Source organism: Onychostruthus taczanowskii, unplaced genomic scaffold (assembly GCF_017590055.1).
Source record: "Onychostruthus taczanowskii isolate IOZ18803 unplaced genomic scaffold, ASM1759005v1 scaffold4, whole genome shotgun sequence".
Taxonomy (NCBI): domain Eukaryota; kingdom Metazoa; phylum Chordata; class Aves; order Passeriformes; family Passeridae; genus Onychostruthus; species Onychostruthus taczanowskii.
The window spans coordinates 2,510,004-2,533,222 of NW_024501459.1; the positions used below are offsets into that span (position 1 = coordinate 2,510,004).

At 39.9% G+C, this 23,219-nt stretch overlaps 1 protein-coding gene across 4 annotated transcripts in view; it reads right to left on the reverse strand.

Moving 5' to 3' along the window:
• PCMTD1 (protein-L-isoaspartate (D-aspartate) O-methyltransferase domain containing 1) overlaps positions 1-22,889 on the reverse strand; it is a 40,751-nt gene extending 17,862 nt beyond the window's left edge. Inside the window, exons 1-3 of one of the 4 annotated variants that reach the window (XM_041412715.1) lie at positions 22,660-22,889; positions 5,064-5,488; positions 995-1,097 (exon numbers count right to left, since the gene is read on the reverse strand). In XM_041412715.1, the coding sequence (XP_041268649.1) occupies positions 995-1,097; positions 5,064-5,370 (410 nt within the window). In that variant the 5' untranslated portion in view covers positions 5,371-5,488; positions 22,660-22,889. Of the gene's footprint in view, positions 1-994; positions 1,098-5,063; positions 5,489-9,656; positions 9,679-22,130; positions 22,596-22,659 lie in introns of those variants that run through there. The other 3 variants (XM_041412720.1, XM_041412716.1, XM_041412719.1) reach the window with 3 other exon arrangements.
• Positions 22,890-23,219: the final 330 nt, after the last annotated feature.

Genomic DNA, 23,219 nt, shown 5'->3' on the forward strand with positions numbered 1-23,219 from the left:
ATACAGGTAACACTAGGATGATACTTTTCTGTTACTTAGGAGCATGACAAGAAAGGCTTGTGGTCAGACATGAGCTCCTCGAGTTTGGGGTATGGGAAAAAGTGGATTGAGCTCCAGCCAACATAATCAAGAATGTGGTAGTCATAAAGCACATTACAAAGGTAAAAGGATAGCAAAAAATTTCTTTGCTGCGCACAGGGGAAGAAAGAGGTGTAGAATGTGCAATTTTAGGTTACTCCTACAATTCAAAAGATTTTCTGCATTTCCAGAAGTTACCTTACAATCGCTGGTGGAGAATTTATTGCCTGCAAGGAAAGAAGTCTTTACGAAGAACAGCCTTAGCCAGAACCTTGCTTTCCCTTCAACAGAGGCAGAGACTCCCAATACTCTTACAGGCCAACTTAACAAAAAATTGTTGAGCAGGTAGAAGCAATAAGGTTCAAAGCCCTGGAACCCAGAGTTATACCCTGAAGTAAAAATGAGTAGTGCTACGAGCACAGATGAATATGCTGAAGTCCATCTCTTCAGGAAGTAAACATGAAGGCAATCAGAAACCATCACTCATGTCCAGATCAATAGGGGCAGATTAGAAAGAAAGTTAATACTGTACAGAGAGATTATGTACAACTACATAAAAACTGATTTAATGGATAAAAATTGCTCTATACATGCAAAGACACCCATATACCATGTCACTCTCCTAAATGCATATATGCATGCATGTGCACATACACACATGTGCATGTATACACATGGCCAAAATGCAGGAAAATCCACTTTGCTAAGCACTGCACAGCAGAAATACTCCCATACTTCCAAAGAGTGCTTTCTTAAGCCTCAACTTACCTCATGAAGTAGAGCCACAAACTGGAAGTTTTAGGTTTTGGTTGCGTGATGTTATTCTTCTCCCCTCCCTAAGCTCATAAGCAATGACATGCCGAGTTTAAAACCAAAAATGTTATTACAAAGCAAGCTAGACAAATTAGATACTTACTTATCAAAGCTATCACTGTATTTTATGAAGCTCTCCAACTTTTCCTTAGCGTATTCTACCACATCTGAATGAAGCTCTATTCCATGATTTATCCCGAAAGGCCCTGTAAATAAAAATAGCATAGTGTGTTTTTGTGACGTTTATTTTCTAAGCACAGCAAAACTGCATGGAACAGCACTACAGTGTAAAAACATCAAAACCACATGAAACAGAAGTCTCCACACACTGCTAGACAAAGTTATTTTTTTCATCTGCATTACCAGTGCTTAAAGAGGAAGGTAAAAGGCCAAAGGTTCAATAAAAGAACAGGGACAGAACTACAACAAAACAATTACAGAACAAATTTTCTTTGTAAGCCTGCAGAAATTAAGTTGACTACACTGAAGTTAGTCTGAGCAAATTATTTTTCAAAATGTTACTTACTTGTTATATAACAAATAAAAATTATGATTCAGTCTGTATTTTGATATTTAGATTTTCAAGCTTTCTTATGGCAAACTTTTCATCTTCTGACTACGTAGAGATGGGAGATTATATCCCTTAGCCACATATGCTCTTCTATTTTGCAGATTGCAAAATCAGAAATTTGTTCCTGATTTAATATAATAATTAATTTCCACCAAGAACAGTGAAATTGCCCACACATTATGTTCACTCATCACAACCCCATCACAACTGCACTGCCTTCCTGTGACCAAATCCAAGTATAATTCCAAGTCAAACTGTGTGCCAAAAGTTAATGCTATTATTTCAGAACAAGAAGAAATCATGACAGTGTATTGAGGATTATCCACATCAGGAAGGAATCTGAATCAGACAGTCACATTTGCTGTAAGGATTCTAAATTTAACATGCACTCATAGCCCAGGGTCTTTAGTCACTGGAGCATAGAATTGGAAAAGGGAGAGGGAAGGGAGAGAGGGAAAGTAAACATCAATAAGATTAAACAAAACTTATATTTATATCCTCTACAGCATTCTAAATCTTACTTAAATATTTAGCTCCATGATGTTACTCCAGTGAAACAGAATTAAATTTGTCTTTTCTAGGACACAGATTAATAAAACAGACCTATGGTTAGCAAGAGAGGTTTTGTTTTACTGCAACAAAAACATAGCATACAGCTATATACCATTAACCTGATCAACAACCGCAACGCTTAACATAGTTTAGAACATTTTCTGCTGGGTGAAATAAAGGCAATCCACTAGGTTACCAGTGGCAGTGCTTTTAAGACCTCACTAATAGCAGGCAAGAGGTAAGCTATCATCCAAGGGATGTTCTTAGATCCTGTGAAAACATTTATCTTCTGCTGACATTCATTTTTACTGTAAATTCATGCTATTATTGATCACTTTAAGAAAAGCATTGGCATAGGCAACCCCTTTCTAGCTGTTTAATAGTCTCTTGTACCATAATAGGCTATGATGTAGCTAACAGCTCTACAGCATACAGCAGCATTCAAGGTATGTTTTCTTTGCCTAAAAATTAATCACAATTCCTTTAACCGCACAATTTAAATTAAAAATGCATAAATATCATCTGTCCAAAAATTCATATGTACATTCCTTCAAGTACCTAAATTTGAAAACAACTAAAACATCCTGCAAATGCCAGTTGCCCTAACAACTTGAAATTAAAACTATGAATGCAGAACACTACAACATCATCATACACCACAGCATCCGTAATTTAAATGCAAAGATGAGAAATGTGCTCTCTTCTCTCACTGGGAAAGTCACAGCTGGACATGTAAGCAGAGTCAGCTATTCTAAAAATGTGAAACCAACTCTCCACACTACTCTCTGAAATCGACTGGCCTCTTTCAGCATAATGAGATAGCAATTCCACCACCTAGTCTGAACTTCATTTACATTTTAACAATTTCAGCAAAAGTTAATTTAATCTCTATGGATTGGATTTTAGTATGTTGCTATACTTAGAAGTGATCACCAGTTTCAGATGATTTGATAATTTAACCTAGTCATTTTGACACTACCAATGTGGCAGAAACATTACTCACTACATTGTCAAATGGAAAAGATACCCAACTACTGTCAAAATGGTTCTGCTCCTCACTGCAGTGTACCCTGAAATTGGTTTGAAAAAAAAGTGATCTTTTAAAAATTAATATGGTTTATTTGTCAGAAAACTACATCTGTTTATTTTTCTTTGGTAAAGCAACTGTTCCCTGGTTTAAAACAAACACTTATGTATAATTATTATACGGAACTAGTTTTAGCAGAAGGAGTATAGTAAGAAAATAAAGACACATAAATTGCATTTATACCTTCTACGCCTCAGCCTAGAACTCAAAACACATCACAACACTAAGACTTTGGCAACAGGATACAGCACTCCAAAACACAGGAAGTCTACTTCCCTAAGTAGCTGGGCAGTTGCTACTCCTGGCTGCTCAAGCCCTGCTAGGGACTATCAGCACCTGAGCTGCCTTTTTGGGAACATCTGCAGGGTAAATGTGCTCCTCAGGGGCTGCGAGCCAACCTCACCCTCTGCAGAAGACAAGTCTTCTCCGGTTTAATTCCCTCAGCTCTGCATATACTACTCTGAAGGACAGGAATTCTGCTTAATACAGAGAGGTCAAACCCAGGAGTATTCACAACCACTCAAATTTGGTTAAGTACAGAGATAAAGATGCAGTATACAGAATCAAGTACAATAAATATAAGTGTCTTTTTTTCACAACGTATTAGATAAGTAAGAATAATGAAGTAACAAAGCTTTCCACAAGACAGAAATAAACAAGTACCATTAGTCACTACCCTGAAGAAACACTTTAGCAAAAAAAAATGCTGCAATATTTACTAATTGCTTAAATACTACACTTAAAATACTACAATCCAATTTAAAATATCTACTCTCAATTAGAAACACTCCCAAACAGAGAAAAGCAACACTCCAAGAGTAGACAGCTTTACCTTATTTTTACCTGTGAATGACCATAATTCTTTTCCACAATATAGTTTTTATTTATTAGTATTAATAAATAACTCTTTTGTTTATTAGCATTAATTAGAACAAAAGACACTGCAGATACCAACAAATTTTGTTTGTTATGCACTATTAGCCATAATTTCTTCCTTCCAATAAGAACTGATGACAGAAAGTAACTAAATTAACTGAAAATGAACAAACTGACTCTTGACACCTTAGTTTTGCATATAAATTAATGTAAGCAAAATCTGTGTATTAGCTGTCAGCAAGATTTCTGCAACCACGGAAAAATTGCATGCAGTATGGTCAAGAAAACTGTATCTATGAAAAATACACATCAAAATAACTACTGCTGTTTTATGCAATAAAATAATTTGTAAAAAAATTAGTTGGTGCATGTGCTCTGTAATCTAAATGCTGGGCATGAGGAGATTTAATGCAGTCTTCTCTCCAGGTTTTGAAATTTAATTTAGGCAACAATATTTAGTTCCATTATTTTTCATATAGAAAATGCACTTGAAAACAAGAAAAAACACAGTGCTAGTGTGTTAAAATTCTTTTGAAAACCTACACACTTGATTAAAGTCTCATCAGTCTACATTCCAAAATATTCTCACTAAAAAAATGATTGGATATATTTTAAATAATTGTTTGCATACTGACACAGATTTATTTTTCAGTTTCTTCAAGAGAAATAAATTAGCCTTTACAATTTAGATTTTCCCTTCCATAAACTGAAGAGCAGAACAGTAACTTACAGCAAAGACACAAAGAGTGCAATGCAGATGAAAATTTTAGTCTTCAAAAATTGTTCCACTCTACCTTTCCCTTTTAAACAAAAATAAGGACTGTTTCCTTTCAAATGAGAATTTTAGACTACAGAATGCAGGAAGAATTGCCTCTTCCAAAACACCCAAGAAATTACCAAAACACCAAATTAGAGCTGCTTGTAGATAACAAACAGTATTTTAACAACACACCTCCAAGAGCCAGCCTTATGTATAGTACTGTTATTAAAGAAGTAAAAGTAAGTTTTTACAGGGCTTGCATAATCTTCTAAAATATTCAAACCCACTATATTTGAATAAAAACGTTCAGGTTACCTAATAATTACCTAATATTAATCCCACCATTGTACTCAAGTATCCGGTTCCACTACCCAGATTTAGAAAAGACAATCCAGGCTGAAGTTTCAGTGCTTCCATAACTTCAGAATAAATGCAAGGTGCTGACAAGTGTATATTTCCATGCTTCCAGGCCAAGTCTTTGTAAGCATTGTCCCTGTATCCTTCCAGGTAATAATCACCACGATCAATCGCTCTGAAGGCTTGCTCCACACTCTCCGTACGAATGTACTGAGCTTCCTTCAAGTTGTCAATTAAGTCATCGTTGTCTTCCCCGGCACTCACAGCTCCTCCCATGCTGAACTTCAGTGGCAATTCAATTAGTTTGCAAAATACATTAGGAGCAGTTTTTCCAGAAGTATAAGTCTGTAATGGAGTCTCAGCTGTTTTTTCAGAAGGACATCACAAGAGAATCCTGCAAAACAAAGGCATTAACAACTATTAGCAGGTAATGAAATATTGTTTGTACTGGATAACTTTACAAAGCAGAACTAAGAGGCAGGACAGCTAGTACTCAATCAAAATTCTGCCCCTCAGATTTCTAACTCAGAGCTGAGAAACATGGGCTTAATACGTCAGCATGGGCTGTCCACATCATGCAAACCCTTATGCTGCGTTGCTTGCTAGACACTGCAAACCCTACAGTGCTAAGAACCCTTCACCCATGTTACATATTTGAGCAGGCACCTACAGGACGGCAATTGCCTTTGGGTGAGTCCTATCCTGAGAGCTAAGTATCCAACAGCAGCTGGAGCATGTACTAAATTAGTTAATTTTGAAAGGAACTTGGATTCCATGTGCTAAAATCATCCCACGGGGGAAAGAAAACCCACTAAGGGATGATGTCCCAGAGATGCTTTCAGACGTTCATTTTTGAGCTGAAACAGAATACTGCAGATACAATGGCACGCTGCTCTCTTCTGGGATCAAAACAGGAAAGCCCTCCAAGTATCTGAGCCCCCCCTAATGCCTGCCATATTCACTAGAGGAATAAAAACTCCTTAAGTATCTAAAAATTTTTAACAGCTTGCCAGTTTGTAAGTGTAACTATACACAGCACACTGCAGTAAGTCATATTAACTTTAAAGTAATTCCTTCAGATCTGTATTTTAGCTGCAGTTATTTCATTATGAATTACTAAACTCAAAATCCAGATATTAACACTTTTAGTGTTGCATGAATTACCAGTAAAATAGCAACAGAAGACTAGGAGACAGGAGAATAGGAAGTTGAATGCATCACTTCTAGGTGAACAGAGTACACAGTAAGTACCAGAATAATGTTAACACATTGAAGTTTTAGCTGTTGTTCACTAGTGTTTACCCTAAGCCGAGGAAGTACTTTTCTGTTTCCCACACTCTGCAGTGCGCAGGCACACAAAAAGCCAGGAGGGAGCACAGCCAGGACAGCTGACCTGAACTGGCCAAAGGGCTATTCCATACCATAGGATGTCATGACCAGTATATAAACTGGGGGGAGTTTATTGGGGTGGGGGTGAAATGTTCAAGGCTATTAAAGCTCTGGTCAACCACAGGTGAAATGATGACTGTTCACCATTCAGCTGTGTGCTTCCCTCCGATCCAAACCTAATTCCCACTGACATTCTGGAATGAAAAGAGGTAAAAAGTCACTACGTGCAATTATCCAGCAAAAAGCCCTTTGATTAAAGTAGAAAAAACAGACTTCAGAATACCCTAGTGCTCCACAGCAGAATAAGCATGTTCAACTGTATGTTCAACTGTATGTTCAAATGTATGTTGAACTGTATGTTCAACTGCACAGGAATATTTCTTTCTACTTCTAAAAAAACTACAGGACAACTAAGAAAATGTGAAACCTGAGATATTTTTTCAACTGTAGTTTATAAAAATATTCCAGCCCTATTTGTTTGTCTGCACTTGCACCACACCTGAAGATTCAATGAATCAAATTATGATACTTCAATTAAATAATCTACAGAGACTAAAGCAATAGTTTTTGCCATCTTTCATACTAAAAAATTCATTATTATCTTGAGATACGTTTGGAAATAAATTTAACTAAAAACACAAAGATAAGAACTAAGTTTCGTAAAGACTAAATTCAGCTGCTACGTTTGAGAAACGGGAATGCCGCTTTCAGCTCTTCCTGCGGGGTGCATCCACCACCTCGCACCAGCAGATGGAGAACTCGGCTAGCCATCAGCGCTGCGCCAGCAAACGTGCAGAGCCCGCGCATGGCAAAACATAAAGCTCTAGCATTTCCATCAACAAGTGTCTTCACTGCTTTCACATACTATTTAGATCCTGTAAATAACACTTTTCTAATTTTCAATATTCATGACACAGCAACAGACTTTTTTTAGGTATTTTGTAATTTGTATTCTTGGCATTATATGATGGGTCAAGTTATTGCAATAGCACAAGACTTTCTACTGACGACACCCACCAAGTGTCTCAGCTTCAATAATGGTTATCACACAAAATCTCGAAGCCAAGAACAGAAAAAGTGTGGTCAACACCGTGACATTTGAGGGAAGTAGGGGAGAAGAGAAATGGAGTCTCCTCTCAAGAATGAGACACAGCAAAAGAGCGTGGCTATTTGGCAGTGCAGTTAAAGGCTACATATCATTCTGGACATGACACACTGCCCCCGTCTGAAGAAGGTGACATTAAGCAGATGACAGTGATGGTGTTTAGGCTAGATACCTAGCTTTTTAGGTATCTTGGTTTGGTTTGCATTCATTAGTCATCTACAGTGCTCTACTCTGCACTCTACAGCTACAGGTAGGCAAAAATGCTGCTCAATGGAAAGCATTTTTGTTCAAAAACAAAAAATGCCCTAGGAAGTGAAAGAAATAGATCTTTTCATGAGAAGTGGCCTCTTGTGCTGCAGAGAAATACTTTTTGATAGTTCACTTTCCTGCAATGCTTTTAAACACACAAAAAACATCTCAGAAGCCATTTTAGCACAGCTGGAGAAAAAGGGCAAGTTAGTCAAATCTTCCTTTTGACAGCTGACCCAGGACCAAGATAAAAACAGCAGCATGATAAAACTTTCTACACAGCTGAATGCTCACCAAAAACATCATCTGAAGCTCCCTGATAGTAAAACTGAAACACCTGCAGTTCACAAAGAGCACAAGCAGCATTCTGATGCCCATTACACCAAGACGTATAGCAACTACAAGAAAGATGAAGGTTTGTCAATTTAACAAAATGCAGCTAATGCTTTTAGCCTTAGGAATCTCTGGAATACACAAGCCAACAGAAATTACAGTGTAGGAGTTAAAATTTCAATATAGTCTTGATAAAAAGTTAATTCACTTAGTAAAACCAACTGCAATTAATCTTATTTTCCATTCTGCACTACTCATGAATTTGTTCTCAGAAGCTGGAAACTTGTCTTGAAGTTTCTTATATTCACAATAAAAATGAAATGGAAACACACTTTCCAATTTCTCTAACAATCCACACAATTGTGTAACACCACCACCTCTGACCTGTTTCTGACCTAATTTGTAACCAATTTCAGTGAAACACATTAAATAATTCTGGGTGGCTTTGTGATAATTTTCCTTTATTTTTAATATTGTCACATTAACTGAACTCTTATTTTTTGGCTATGTGGCTAGGAAGAGATGACAATTTGAGTGCATTTTAATTCTCCACTATTTTGTAAGACACGCAAAACTCTTAGCTGAAAAGTTAGTAATGAGGTATAACGTTAACCAAGTTTTTTTGCCAGCTTTTAAAGGGAAACAAGTTTTGCAAATTTCAGAATGTCTACAAATGTATTTGCACTTCAAGTTAATTTCCTGGGCCACTAAGGACTTGCACACTCTCTTAAATACACTTTAAATACCATGCTAGCAAGGTATCCAGTTAATTTGCCAGTCAAAACCTCACTGACATTGCTAAATCCATATGACATCAAGTATCTTAAAGTATCTTGTAATACTGACATAACCTGACTCCGTATAGATAACTACTCAGAAATACAAGCTACCTGAGCTGACAAACTTGATCCTTACTTTGTTTCAAAAAATAGAAAATAGAATAATAAATGAAATAAGCCATATTTGAAGTTTTCTCCTTACAACTAACACAATTTTCACTAACACATCAGCTTGGAGAAACATGACACTCAATCAGGAGTGTGATACATTACTTTAAACTCACACAGAATACAACCTTGCTTGGTGAATCCTCTCTCTTTCTTGTGAGAGGGAGAAGACACAACAAGTCACTGAGCTGCACATTAATATTAGAATTCAGCTGTTCAATTTCCCCAAAAAGGAATATTCTGTGACTGGCAATAGAAGGGAATTAACCATGAATACACACACAGGCCTGAAACACTTCAGTCAAGATAACAGTTTACTCAGCAAAAATCAGCAACTTTGCTATAATCAGCAGCGATTTAAAGTTCAAATACCAGACTTACTCCTTTTCTGTCCAGACTCAATACATTATACCCTCACAGCTGTTATGAACTCAAGATCATGTTTTGCCTGTCCTCATCCCATTCAGTGACTCCTACAACCACAGGACTCCATTATCAGTTTAGCTTCCCTTTTTCTCCCAAGTATAATAGTGACTCACACAAGGAAATTCAACCTGAAACTGCAGAGCCGAGTTTAAGATTTCAGCAGTAGCTTTCAAACAAACAGTATGATTGATTATGATCTGAAAAGAAAAGAATAATTCTAATATTACAAAAACCAAGCAAAGACTGGAGAAAACCAAAATATTAAGTATGTGCTGGTAGTAACTGCAGTATGTGACTACAAAATTAAGAATAAAATGTGTGACACACAGGTATTTTACAATGAAGTCTTCATAAACATTTTTAAAAACTTTTACACCTGCACTTGCCACTAAACTGATACAAAAGGCAGCAAAAAGTTTAAGTGCTTTGGAAATCCAACTACCTTCTCTTCCACAGGTATTTGTTTTGTCACTCCAAGCAGCTAATGAAAGAAGAAAACCTATTGTTTTTAGGATATATGATGCTACTTGGCGCATTAAGGAGAATACTATAGAGAACACTGCACATTTCTATAGTCTATACTCTAGACTAATCTTACTTAAAAACATTCACTCCTAAACTGCTGTTCAGTGGGTCACTTCAAGAAGCTCTTCAAGTTAAACAGAAACAAGTACAAAACCAAGTAGAGTCAGCTCTCCCATGCAGTGCATACTTTGAGGTTCTCTGCAATATGGCAATGGAAAAAAAATAGACCACAGGATTAGTGTTAAGTCAAATGAATGTAAACAGCTACAACTACTGACTTAACCTGAATTGCATTGACCTACTTGGGCAGAAAATGTTTGTCAAGTCTGATGTAAGCTTAAGCCCTGATCTTCCTGTTTGAGCTTTCAACAGCTGTTTGTACAAGATTCCAGGTATGTGCCTGCTTTCACTCTTCCTCCACCTACAGTCACCTGAACTGCAGACATGGTACTGCCTTTCTCTCAAAAGAGGTAGTGAAATTTATGGAACTCCACAAACGTATGAGCAGTGACAAGCATATAAGCACATGATCAAATGAATTTAACCTTGGCAGCTGCACAAGGGCATAATTTTGGAGTAACTTGCTGAATAGCTACTGAACTTTTTTTTTTCTTTAGTATTAAAACCTTTCACAGGAACTTGAGTAGAATAAAAAATAATGAAACAATAGAATTTTGTTAGTTGCTTTTGTGTTTGTTTTTGCGCTCTTCTCTGAACTAGGAGACATTCCTTTCCTGGTCTATACTGTCTCTTGTACTTATTTTGCTCTTTTCATCTGAAATTCTATCTACCCTCTTCACATGCTGAAAGGAACATTTTTCTATGCATGCCAGACCTGTTCTCATGTATGCTGATAAAGGCTTGAAAATTCAGTACCTTTTATTACAAAGCAAAGCAAACAATCCTACATACTTCCTGGACTAAAATTTTAATGTTCAGCTTAACCCCACATCCTGACTTAGCTCTCCTTACTGCTTAAAATCTGGGCAACCAAAACTCTTTGCAAAGCTAAGCCCCTCAGGCTTCAGGAGCAGTTTCTTCTTCAAAAAGAGACTTAAATTCTTCTTCACATATAGACAACAGGTTGTAGGTATACCTTTATGACTGAATGAACACTACCTCTGCCCTGAGTACCGTACAGTGTACCATCAATTGCAGACTTCAAAATAATTAATATTGCTTCTCTACCCGCAACAGTCGAAAACAATTCCTGTTGCCTAGTTGTAAGACAATGCACCAAAATGCTCTTGCCTCTGGGGAGCCTAAGATGACTTAATGACCTTTTAAAGTTCCACTGAAGATCTAAGCAAAAGATATCAGTTTAACCCAATGTCTAATATGCAGAAAGATATCCTTCCTCTGATACCAGTGTCCGTGACAGAACCTGGCAGTCCTCTTCTAGCACATTTTGTAAAGGTCTCAGCTCCTGAGAGGTGCGCCTACAGCTCTGTCTATTGCCAGGTCACAACTATTTTTAGTTTGCCCAGTATACACCAGCCAAAGGGCTTTATCACAGACTGGCTGGGAGAAAGGGGAAAGATGAGAAGCTTCTCTGGAGGGCCTAACAGACCGACAAAAACAGGAGGTACCAGGTAACAGCAGTTTGTTCACTGCCTAAAATATCAGGACTTCACTAGAGAGATGAATTGATGATGTTTAGTACATACAGATGTCTGATATTCACTGAGCCTGTCTCATGCACCTGTTTTGCGTATCAGAAACTGCTGTCTGTGCACATATTTCACAAATTAGTGAGCTACAGAGTGACCAGGCTGCAAAACTCATTGCCAAAATACACAGCTTTGTAGAAGGGTATTTAACAGAGAGTATTCATTTCAAGCAGGTTCATATAAGCCGTAACAGGCAAATGTTAAGAATCAGAAGAGCTGTAGTGTGATGTATGAGAAGAACTGGTTCTGGTATATCTAATTCTGTTTGGTGTGAAAAGGCAAAGGTCTAAAAGCGACACAACATTTCTGCAAATTTTAACACTGCGATTGCTTTCCATCTAAGACACTTTGAGATATATATATATAAAGAACAATAGTGAGAGAGTCAACATTTTTAAAACCAAACTTGCTTCTTTCTGTAAAAGATGGTTAATAATTTAGTTTGGTTGACCAGAATATAAAAATTATGCTCCTTGGAGTAATCATCAGAGTCCCTAGTAACAACTGGGGGACGGGGAGGGTGAACCCTCTTTTATAAGAAATACAAAGCAGATTCTGTACAAGAACTGAAACATATTTTCCTAACCTTTTACCATAAAAGTTATAGTCCTTAAGCAGATCAAGTCACACTTCATATAACTTTGACTTTTGAGGCAAAATGTGGCCCATGCCAAAATTTTCACTATTTCAGGCAGTACTAAAGTTCAAAAATTTACTGCACATAAACATTTCAAGTTATTTAAATAACTCACTTCCAGCAGCAACAGAACAACATATGCCTGTTGCCTTTAGCAAAAGAAAACAGAAATGAGGTCAAGTGTAAAAATAGAAGATAGTTGCATTCCTGACACTTGAAACCTCATCTTGGAGCTATGCATTTACTTCAGTCTCTACAAAAAAAAAAAAAAAAAAAAAAAAAAAAAAACCCACCAGGTTCAATTAAAAACAGAAATATCAATCAACTTTACCAACCTCCAAATACACTAAATTTTTTTCGTTTCTAATCTTCAGGAATGTATCTAAAAGCTTCAAAATAGCACACAATAATCACAGCATAAACAACTTAAATACTGTATTATCATGACGTTTACTTTCACAGCCTGAGAACCTCAACTTTTATTTATTATGCATCCTCTTCTTATGAGATGCTAAACAAATACCATTTAAGAAAAAATATATCCCAATTCTTCTGTGCTTAATTCTTAAAACAGTACAGTGCAATACAACAGTATCTTTTGAGAAGTTATTTTATTACTTAGTCCTGTAATTCTCAAGAGGAAAGAACGAGTAAAGCCTATTCCTGTTTCCTGCTTCTCTCCTCAGAACCACAAAATAAAATTCTTTCACTAATGCAATCTTCCAGAAGCATCACACTGGAATCACCATTTTTTTCAAATGTAACTTGATTTTTCAAATGCAACTTTGCACACTGAGTTAGTTTTATCTTGTCAAAGAAAGCAATGGATATCTACCCTTTTTTCTTCTTTTTAACCCCCAAATCCTGCATATCCAAAAGCTTTAGACTTTAAGGATCCATGTCATAATTTGTCTCAGTCTCTACACTTACCATAAACCCACACACAGCACAAACTATATAATGATGTGACTTTGTTCATAAATCTCTATTACTTATGATTTTCAATGCTTACTTTATATAAAACAGAGATAAACTTCCTTTTCATGGTTCTAACAAAAAGAAAGTGATGATTTATCCAAACTTTCAAAACATACTAATCAAGTACGAACTAAATCTACATTAAAGTTCTACCAAAGTCTCTAGTCATCCAGGAAACAAAAAAAAAAATCAACACTTTAGTTTACAATGTAAAAGGCTACAGCATTAACACTGCAATCAAAATCTGTTTCACAAAGGTTCATGCAAATATTTTAATATTATCCTTACTTTGAGGTAATGTTTCAAAGTATTGCTTTTGTAACAGTATCATTTTAATTTACACCTCTGTAGCTTGTCCGCACCTTCCACCTTATATTTTCCACAGGGCTTGCAAATGATTAAACAGATTATCTGCCTGCACATATCAAAGTTAACTTTGTTGGGTTATGTGACAGAAAGCTGTTCTGCACACAACAGAGCAGGGGTGCATTTACAGGTGAGGGAAACACAGATGAATACCCTGACCCAGCCTACCACCAGCTCTCTCCACACTCCCACCACCACCGTGCCTCTCCAAGGCATTTCCCAGATCCAAAGGTGTGACTTTTACAGAGCTACAAAAGTAGGTCTGTAAAAGATCCCATGTAGTGCAGGGGAAAGGGATCTGGGGGACGGCACAAGTCCTGCGAGAGGATGCTCGGGGGAGGAACCAGAGGCAGGCAAAGGGAAAAATCACAGTGACCAGGGGAGAAACAAGCATGGGAAAGCCACAGCTACAGTGACAAGAGGGACAGGTCACCTGTCAGCAGGCTGCAGGTCAGTATGTGTGTCCAGCTATGCCCTGCCCATCCTGTTGGACCGTCAATCTCCTTTCGCAACTCTATCTTGGGCTTCTGTTTGGTGCCCATGGGCACCTACAAGACACTGAGTCAGACCACAGGTCATAAGGGCTGGAGAGTCTGAGGGGCCAGCAAAGCAGGGTGTGAGATTCTGCAGGTCCAGGTGTAACCACACAGAGTAGCAAGCTGGACTGGCCAGCAAACCAGCAGAGTGGCCTTGGGACTGGGACAGGACACACTCACTGGCCAAGTGAGGCAGCTGAGGCAGGTGGCTGCTGGAAGAACTAAGAGGAATCCAAGGTGAGCTGCTGGAGAAACTGTGGTGTTTGGGATTGGCAGCTGAGCATGTGCATGTGTGTAAGAGGCAATGGGGTATAAACAGACTGAAGAGTTCCAGGGTAGAATGAGTGCCTAAACCCAGTAATTGGAAAGATTCTTAATACATACACACATATGTCTGCACACAGAAAGAGTAAGAGGATGAGGCCATTGGCGCTATTTGTGCTTGCCTTAGTGCTGTCTCCTGTGTTGGTGTGGTGGAAAATTACAGACGTAGATGATGAATACATGTGTTTGTTTGCTACTGAGAATACGTGCTTAGCCTCACAACTCACTGGACCTGAGGCCATGGACACCTAAACTAAAAACTAGAAACACTTGAACAAAACTCCTTATAGCCCTTCTTTAAAAGCACAAACCAAAATACATAAGCACATTTTAAACTTGAAAATGTTTCTGAATTACTGGTTTTCTTTTTCTTCAGGTATGAATCAAGTACTACTGTAAATGTGGCTCCAAAGTTATAATTTACTTACAGTACCAACAATGGCAGATGTCATCTAGAAAGGATCTGAAGCACTTGTGAAAGCTCCAGGAACCATTCCAAGATATTCATGCAAATATTTCAGCAAGAAATGGAAGTTGAGAACCTTTTATCATTGCCTATATAGCAGCTGTGCGGCTGCACAGCTCATGATAATCATCGTTTCCACAATCTTACTGCATCAGGTTTTTTGCAGTCATACAAAGCACATGGTTTTCACCTTACATAAGTGTAGTTTACAGATAGAACACAAGAGGCTGCTACACTCACACAATCTGATGTAGTTATATCATGGACAACTCCAGTTTATCCAAAGCATGCCAGAATGGAGAAGTCAAATTTTACAGTGACTTTTTCTGACAACTGCATTACTTCAGAAAACATCAGAGAATCTCAGGAAACTTGGCAGTAATGAGTCTTAGTCATGATGAATGCATAATTAACTGAAGCAAATAACAAGAGACTAAGGCCTATGGGATTTTATAATACTGCAGATGTCAGCTCAGCAGAAGTCAAAGAAACTCAGCAGCTTGACTTTTCTGTGTCCTTCCAATTTCACTGACCTTCTGACCACAATAATGCCAAATTTAGAGTTTCTTGAAAGAAGAACACAGCAAAGCTTAACAAAATGGACTACATGGAATGGAAGGAAAACCACAGTTCATTCTCAGAAGGGTAGAGGAAACAGTTTTGCAAATAAAGAACAGGATCACATGCCCAGCAGAAAAAGAGCCAGCAAAACCCCCACCCACTGAACCCAAAAAGAACTACAACACTAAACAAGAATTTCATGAGTCTCAGGCAAAGATTTTCAAATTAAAATCAAATCTTGTAATGGCAAACTGATGTACCAGTAGAAATACAGCATTCCTGATTACTTGAAGTTATTTATACTACAGAAATAGTAACCATTTATCAAAATTAAGCATCTCCTTTAGCAACTGCTTTGGAGTTCATTCTTTCAGCAATGCTGACTTGCATTCATTTCAGTCATACCTATCAAGCAAAAACAACGGTTCTAAGGATAGTGGCTCCCACAATCATTTCTTTTTTTAACTTTGATATACAGAGCATGATATAACAGCACAGTCATCCTGACTGAGTTGAATAGTATTACTTGGCTTTTTCTTTTATATGTCAAGAAAACCACATGGTAATTCCCAAATATCTGCTATAAACACTTGCTACAGAAATAAAACAATCTCAAAATAGCAATCACTTCTCATTTTCTGCCAACCACATGGTCCTAATTCCTCTTTTAATGTTAAAACAACTACTTACAGGAATCAAGCCTTTCGTCTGGGACAGGGATGCCACAGGCATATCAACTGCCGACTGTGATTCATTAATTGACTATTATTATAAACAATTCCAATTACTATCACTTCACATACAAAAACCACATATTAATATAGAAATCTCCTTTTGGAGAGGCAGATTAGTATTTTTTTAAATATGAATAAATAATTAGGACATGTCACCCCTGAGATGATCTCTTTGAAATCTAGTTACCTTTCACTCCTGAAGATAAGTAATAAATTATATTTGTTTTACTTGAAAAATGGCATCAATACATGCTTTTAATAGTTACATTCCTTTTGTGTCTACAATATTACTGCATACTGCCTTTCACTACATCTTAAACTAGTATTTTAGAACAACTCTGATTTGACTTTAACTCTTACCACTAAATCTAAAATGACACTTGTAGACATCAGCTGGGAAAAAAAAAATCTTCCCAGTGACAGATGCCTCCTGGAGGAACATTATCTAGTATTACAAAGTTGTCACTATTCATTCTGAAAATAGTTTTCAAGATTGCTTAATTTGCCATTAGAAATATGCACCTATCACTTAAAACTTTAACAAGCCAATTGTTAAAAAAAGGGAAGAAATAATTATGATTACTGACAGCTTTAATAAGACTTATCTGTTTAGAAATCATGCAAAGAAAAGGTTTTGTAATAAAAACAGCAAGCTTCTGGTATTTGTGATGTGACTCGAGTGCTCAAACACAGACCTCTAGTGCTATTTTAGGTGCTTATGCTAACTATTGGCTACTTGGCCGGTGCTACAGCAACAATTAGTGCTGAACAACAAAACAGAAAACTCTTCTGCCCACATCCTGTCTTTGCTCCTCTGCAACTAACTCAGAGAAGCTGCTCTTTCTGTGTCACTTAAGACTGCTTTGAAAGGAACCTAACCTAAAGCAACCAGATAAAAGGCATTATTGGCCAAAAGAGACCAGAAGAGCTAACCTGGAGACACTGACTTGTAACCAGTCTGCCATCACCAAGTTCTGAAAACATTCAGAACAGAGATCCTGTTTACAGTATCTACACTGCCACAGAATTGGTTGGTTGTCCACGTATTCTCTGTGCACGTGTGTCTCTAAACATACACCACCTCCAGTAAAGCATGCATGTCATCAACCAAGACAAGGGCTCTCTTCTCTAACTGCTGAGCTACCTCTAATTCAGATTTATCCTGTTTGCCATCTTTTTTTTTTTGTTTGTTTTTAGTACTTCAAATAATATAGGCCTTCATTAAATGCTCTCATATCTAACAGCTCCAGGCCGACAACCCTGATGCCCTGCAGCACCTCCCATAGAAATGTCTTTCATTCAGGATTAAAAACAGCTCATGTCACTATCAAACCACTTGATGAAAGCCTGTTACCTTTTAAACCTGATATTAAGCGTTTGTTGTCAAATTCTGAATTGTTTCCTCAAACAAGTGTTCCAACATTAATTCCAATTGCACTCTTTTACACCCTAGAACCACAGCAAATGCAACTCTGTTTTGCAACTGTATGCTGACCAAATACTACTTTGAGAAAATCAAGTGAAATGGTCTACTTGAGAGGCATTCCAAACCTCACCTGTTATGCCACCTTAACAACACTCCCAGTATCTAAACCTCCAATTGCATGCAACTCATAGAGTTCAATACTCTGCACTTGCAAAAGCAAGAACTTTACATCCTTTCCTTACTAAACAAAACAAAGAGGTTCAAAACTAGCCTTCACTAAATGCATTTTCTAAGCAGCAGGCTCCAAATATTTTTCTGCCCCAAGACAGCCCCTCTAAGAAGAGAAGTTCCACAGTAATTCCCCACTTAAGAACTTCACTGTATGAGAATACACCAGGACCTATAGCTTGTGAGTTCCTATGGTGACTCCCAATGTCACACCTAATCTCTTTTAGGGCTGTAGAGTTTGTCTTTCTTTGCTTACTTTAAGTGTTCTGTAATAACCTCTAAACCAGTGTCTTTCCCTCACAATAAAGGACAATTCATACTTTTGTGCTTCTGTCTGGATGCAGACCAAAGAACTGACAAACTTAATTGAGAAATATGTCACATACCAATTGTAGTCACAATATATAAGTGATAAAGACCCTACAGTTGTTCTCCAGACCTGTTTTCAATCCTGTAGTTTCCAATTATTTTCTTCTTTCCAAAAAAAGTTTCTTTGGACTAACTGACATTTTTAAAGACATTTTTGCTTACAGTTTACTTTTACTTCTTACTTTTAACATTTCCAATAAGCTTCTGATCAGAAGTAGATTCAGCAAGAATCCACACACATACATCACATCAGCATTCCAAGCTCCTTGAGGTTAACATCACTGTTGACTTTGCAACACTTCCTTTGAAACATGAAGTAGGCATGACATACCAGGACAAAAAGGAAAGAAAACCAACAACCCTCTTCTGAATGCCAGCCAGCTATCTTTCAGTTCTATAAAATATTATACTCAGCATCCTGAGCTGCTATAAATTCTATCCTTTCTTCAAGGACCAGAAGTCCAGCCCAAATTTCTTAAGTAACACAGCAGCAGAAACTCCTTTAAGAGCTTGCATGAAGGAGGCCTGAAGGCTTTCATTAACATCCAGTGCACACAAATAAGTCCCAAAGACTTGGAGCACGGTAGTTGCATCCTGATGCTCTCATGTAATTATCCCCATAATATTTGATATAACTACCACACTTCAGTCCCTCTAACTCTATAAGTGAGGAAACAGAACAGTGTGAACACAGTTCTGCAAAGCAGATACATTAAAAGAATTCTCCATCCAAAAAATCCCCACCTGTTGGAGAGGATGAAGTATGCAGATCAACTTCTGACCCTACCGGAAGATTCCTGGAGTGCCTTAGGCCAGTCACATACCTGATTATTCATTTGCAAAACATAATTGCATCTATATTCTACCCACTTTTGCTTTGAGGAGTTTACATTCTAAGTAGGTAAAACAAATGAGATTATATAAACGATGTCTGCATTCAAGAGTGCCAAGTGCTGGAGACTTCAAGGCACTTTTCTTACACAGAGCTAATTAATCATCAGCTACAGAATATCACTTTCAGTTCAGCAGGGTACAACAGCAGATCTCTGTGACAATCCTGCTGAAAATGGGAACAAAGCAGGAAATGACATGAAGAGGCACATGTAAAGACACCTCTTATCCAGAAAAAATTACTGTATTCTCAGGTGTTTCTCTCCATGCACCTAAGACTGGCATGAGCATTACCATAATGCTTAGTATTTCAGAATTGCTTTTAATGTATTTGTTCTGGGAAACTTTTGAAACACCCGACATAAACCTTTGAGACACTGCATGGGGAAATCTTATTGCCTGGTTCTGCGGGGGGAAAAAAAGAATGATGCACTACAATGTCTTGCAGTAGGAATTATGTGCCAATTCTTCTAAGTTTGCCTTAAGACTTACAGCTGCACTGGTATCATGCCTAAGAAGCCTACCTTAGCTTCAGAATACACACTTGCATCTCAAAGCACTTCAAGTTTACAGAAACACAGCCAAGTGACTGCTCTGGTATGGCCCACCACAGGCACGGAAAACTACAATACATGCCTGACACTGAGGTCCTATTTCTAAGTCTCCTATTAGACAGAAGGAGCTGCAGGTTGGGGCAGGCACTGACAGGCAAACAGAAAACTAAACAATAAAAACCACAAAACTGCCAAGATTATGATTATAAAAATGGCAAGATTTCATAATGTATCAATAGAACACTGCAAAATTGAAAGTGGCCAGTCACATATCTAAAGCAAGTAATGACAAAGATTAGACAAAGAAAATCCAGAAAGAAGGCCAATTAGAGGCAGGAAGACTTTTACAAAAATTCTGGAGTGAAGATCAGAGATGATGCAGAGAAGGAACCTGCATAGACACCGTGACAAAATCTGACCATCCAGGACTGTCCAGTATTACATACTTTTTTCTATTTCTGCAATTCCATTATATTCTCCTCACTGCAGACCTCCCAACAACATCCAATTGTATTTTCTAGCACTTCTGAGGGACACTGACTGTTGTAAAGAACATCTGGCTAAGTGTCTATCTCCAAAGCCCTCATTGTGGCTCTCTGACCTCACATACTTCTAACATTCCTACCATTATATTTATTCACCCAGAATCAGTTAAAATACCAATCGATCTGTCACACATTTTTCCACCTAAAAATCCAAAATACTTTTCAAACTCTCCCAACAAATCAGGCAGGAGTTCTGCAGAAGCTCCATCTATTCCAAGCCTGATTCCTTCCAGAGATCTTCTGCCCAGAGTAAGGTAATGGTCCTGTTGGGGGGAAAAAGTGTATCACACATTATAATTCATTTGCAAGCAGAATGGATTAAGGTTACAAAGACATTCTCACCACACATTATTGTAATTTACTAACTCTAAGCATTAGATTATTTGTGCCTTCCATCTAGAAAAGCATTCTCTGTAACACAGAGGTCATATGGTCAAGAGGAACTGGGTATCTTCATTAATTTGCTGAAGTGCTGACTAGCCTTATTCTGGGTATTTTTTGTGTGTGTCTCAACATTTGCTGCTCTTTATGAGAGGAAACCTAACATTCTTGACAAAGCCTGCAGTTCAACTGTACTTACTTATTTATTACTTGACAGGAGTGAAAAAAAATAGCCCCTAGGAGAACACTTAACTATGTTGGCACTGGCAAGTACTGCAAGGACACAAGCATTTTCCACACACTGGAGCAGTTTAGTACTTTCATAAAGAATTTGTTTTCAAACAGACACCCCCTCACCCTTCCACCTTAGGTGTTTGTTTCCATTTTTGCTGATGCTGGTTTTTGGTGGTTTTCTTTTTTTTTTTTTTTTTTTTTTTTTTTTTTTTTTTTTTTTTTTTTTTTTTTTTTTTTTTTTTGTTTTGTTTTGTTTTGGTTTGGTTTTTTTTTCATGACAGAGCTGCATAAAGCAGGCCCAGGCTGCTGACCGAGTATCAAATAAATGCCAAGATTCCTTCTCCCTCTGCCCCCCTTCCCCTTCCTGCAAGTTCAGAGCGAGCCGCTGCCAGCTGCCGAGGCAGGGGGAGGAGGGCGCACGGAGGGCAGGCGAGACCCGCACCTGCACTGCAGAAGGCGGCCCGAGGTTTGGGGCCCAAGAGGAATCCCATTAACACCGCAGACCGCAGCTCAGCTACAGACGTGACCCCAGGACGCCTCCTCGAGCTGATAACAACAAAGAAAACAGACGGGAGGAGGTGGCAGCCCCGGAGCCAGTTCCTGCTCCTCCCCTTACTCTTCTCCCAGCCAAAACAGAGACCACAATATAAACAGAGACAAAATGTGCGTTTGTGGCAAAGCGGCGGGCAGAGGCAGCCTTCTCCTTTTCCTCCGGCGGCTGCCGCCAGGAATGCTCACCGACCTACTCACCCTGGATTGCGGGCAAAAAGCGAAGTTATCGCGCATTTCACACACTTTATTTACGTAAACAAAGTATCTTCCTGCAGCCGCACCACCTCCTCCACTCCCCGAAAGAGAAATACCCTGCATTAGCCCACGGGTTTTTCTTGAAACAAAACAAAATGTCTCACGCACCCCTCAATGATGCCTCGGCCTGGAAGACGCAGTCCCCACAAACCCATGAGACTGTAAAGACTCGACAGTGAAAAAAAAAAAACAAAAACAAACAAAAAAAACCCAACAAACCAAGCCCAAAGAAATCCCCAAAAACCGCAGGCTTCCCTTCTCACTGCATTTCCTCAAAGGCAAACAGCAAACGCACAGCCGTCACAGGGGGGAGGCAAGGCGCTGAGCCGCAGCGGGGGACAAGCGCTGCCCTCACCTTGCCTGTACCACCAACACCCCCGCCGGGATCTCGAGGCTGAAACCTTCGCTCTTGTCCCCGTCCTCTCACAGCTGCCCAGGCCCGCGGCAGCTACACCAACCACCTCTCCTGCTCCCAACCCGTTTTGGGCCAGAGATTATTCATTACGCAGACGCCGAGAGGGGTGGCAAGGGTCGGGCAAAGGAGGAGGAGAAGGAGAAGGAGAAGAAGGGGCTGCCGAGGGCGTAGGCACGGAGCCGGTCCTGTCCCTCCCTAGGGCGAGCCCTCGCCCTGTCCCGGCTGCGCGAAAACAACCGCCTCCCCCTCACCCCCCTTCCCCCGCGCCTGCGTGCGGGGCCCGCGGACAATGGGGAGCGGAGCGCCCGGGGAGCCAGCGAAGGGCAGGGGCCACAGGGCAGGGGCCGGAGGGCCACATTCTCCCCTCCCCCGCCGCAACCCACCGTCCCGGCCGTCCGACGGGGCCTCCGAGCCGCACAGCGCGGCCGGAGCGCAGTTCTGCCCACCCCCCACAGTGCGGGATACTCACCCGTTCCGCTGCGGGCCCCGGACCCTGCGCTGGGCGGCACCGGCGAGACCCGCCGGTGATGGGGGGGATGGGGAGGGAGAATTGAAGGCAGGAGAGCGCTCCGGCGGGCCGCGGGCAAACGGCCGAGTGAGCGGAGGGCGGCGCTGGGTGGCCGCGGGTCGGGGATGCGCGGGTCGGTTCGGCGGCCAGAGTCGGTGTCGGTGCCGGTGCGATGGACGGGACGGGGACGGGACGGGGGAGGCGGAGCCCGACAGCTGAGAGGATGTAAACAGAGCGTCACGTGACCCCGCCCCCCGCGCGCGGGGCCGCCGGGCGAGGCGAGGGCGAGCGCTGCGCCGCTCCGAGCCCGGCCCTGATTGGCCGCTCGGCCCCCGCGCCACAGCCAATGGGCGGCCGGCGCTCGCGGCGCTCGTCACCAGTCGCCCTGGGGCGGAGGGGGCCCGCGCGCTGACTCCCCGCACTCCCGTTCCCGTCCCCGCCGGCCGGGAAGCGCTGCCGGCAGCCCCGTGTTCCCTCCCCGGCCCTCCGGTCTCCCGTGCGCTGCCGAGGATGGCAGCAGC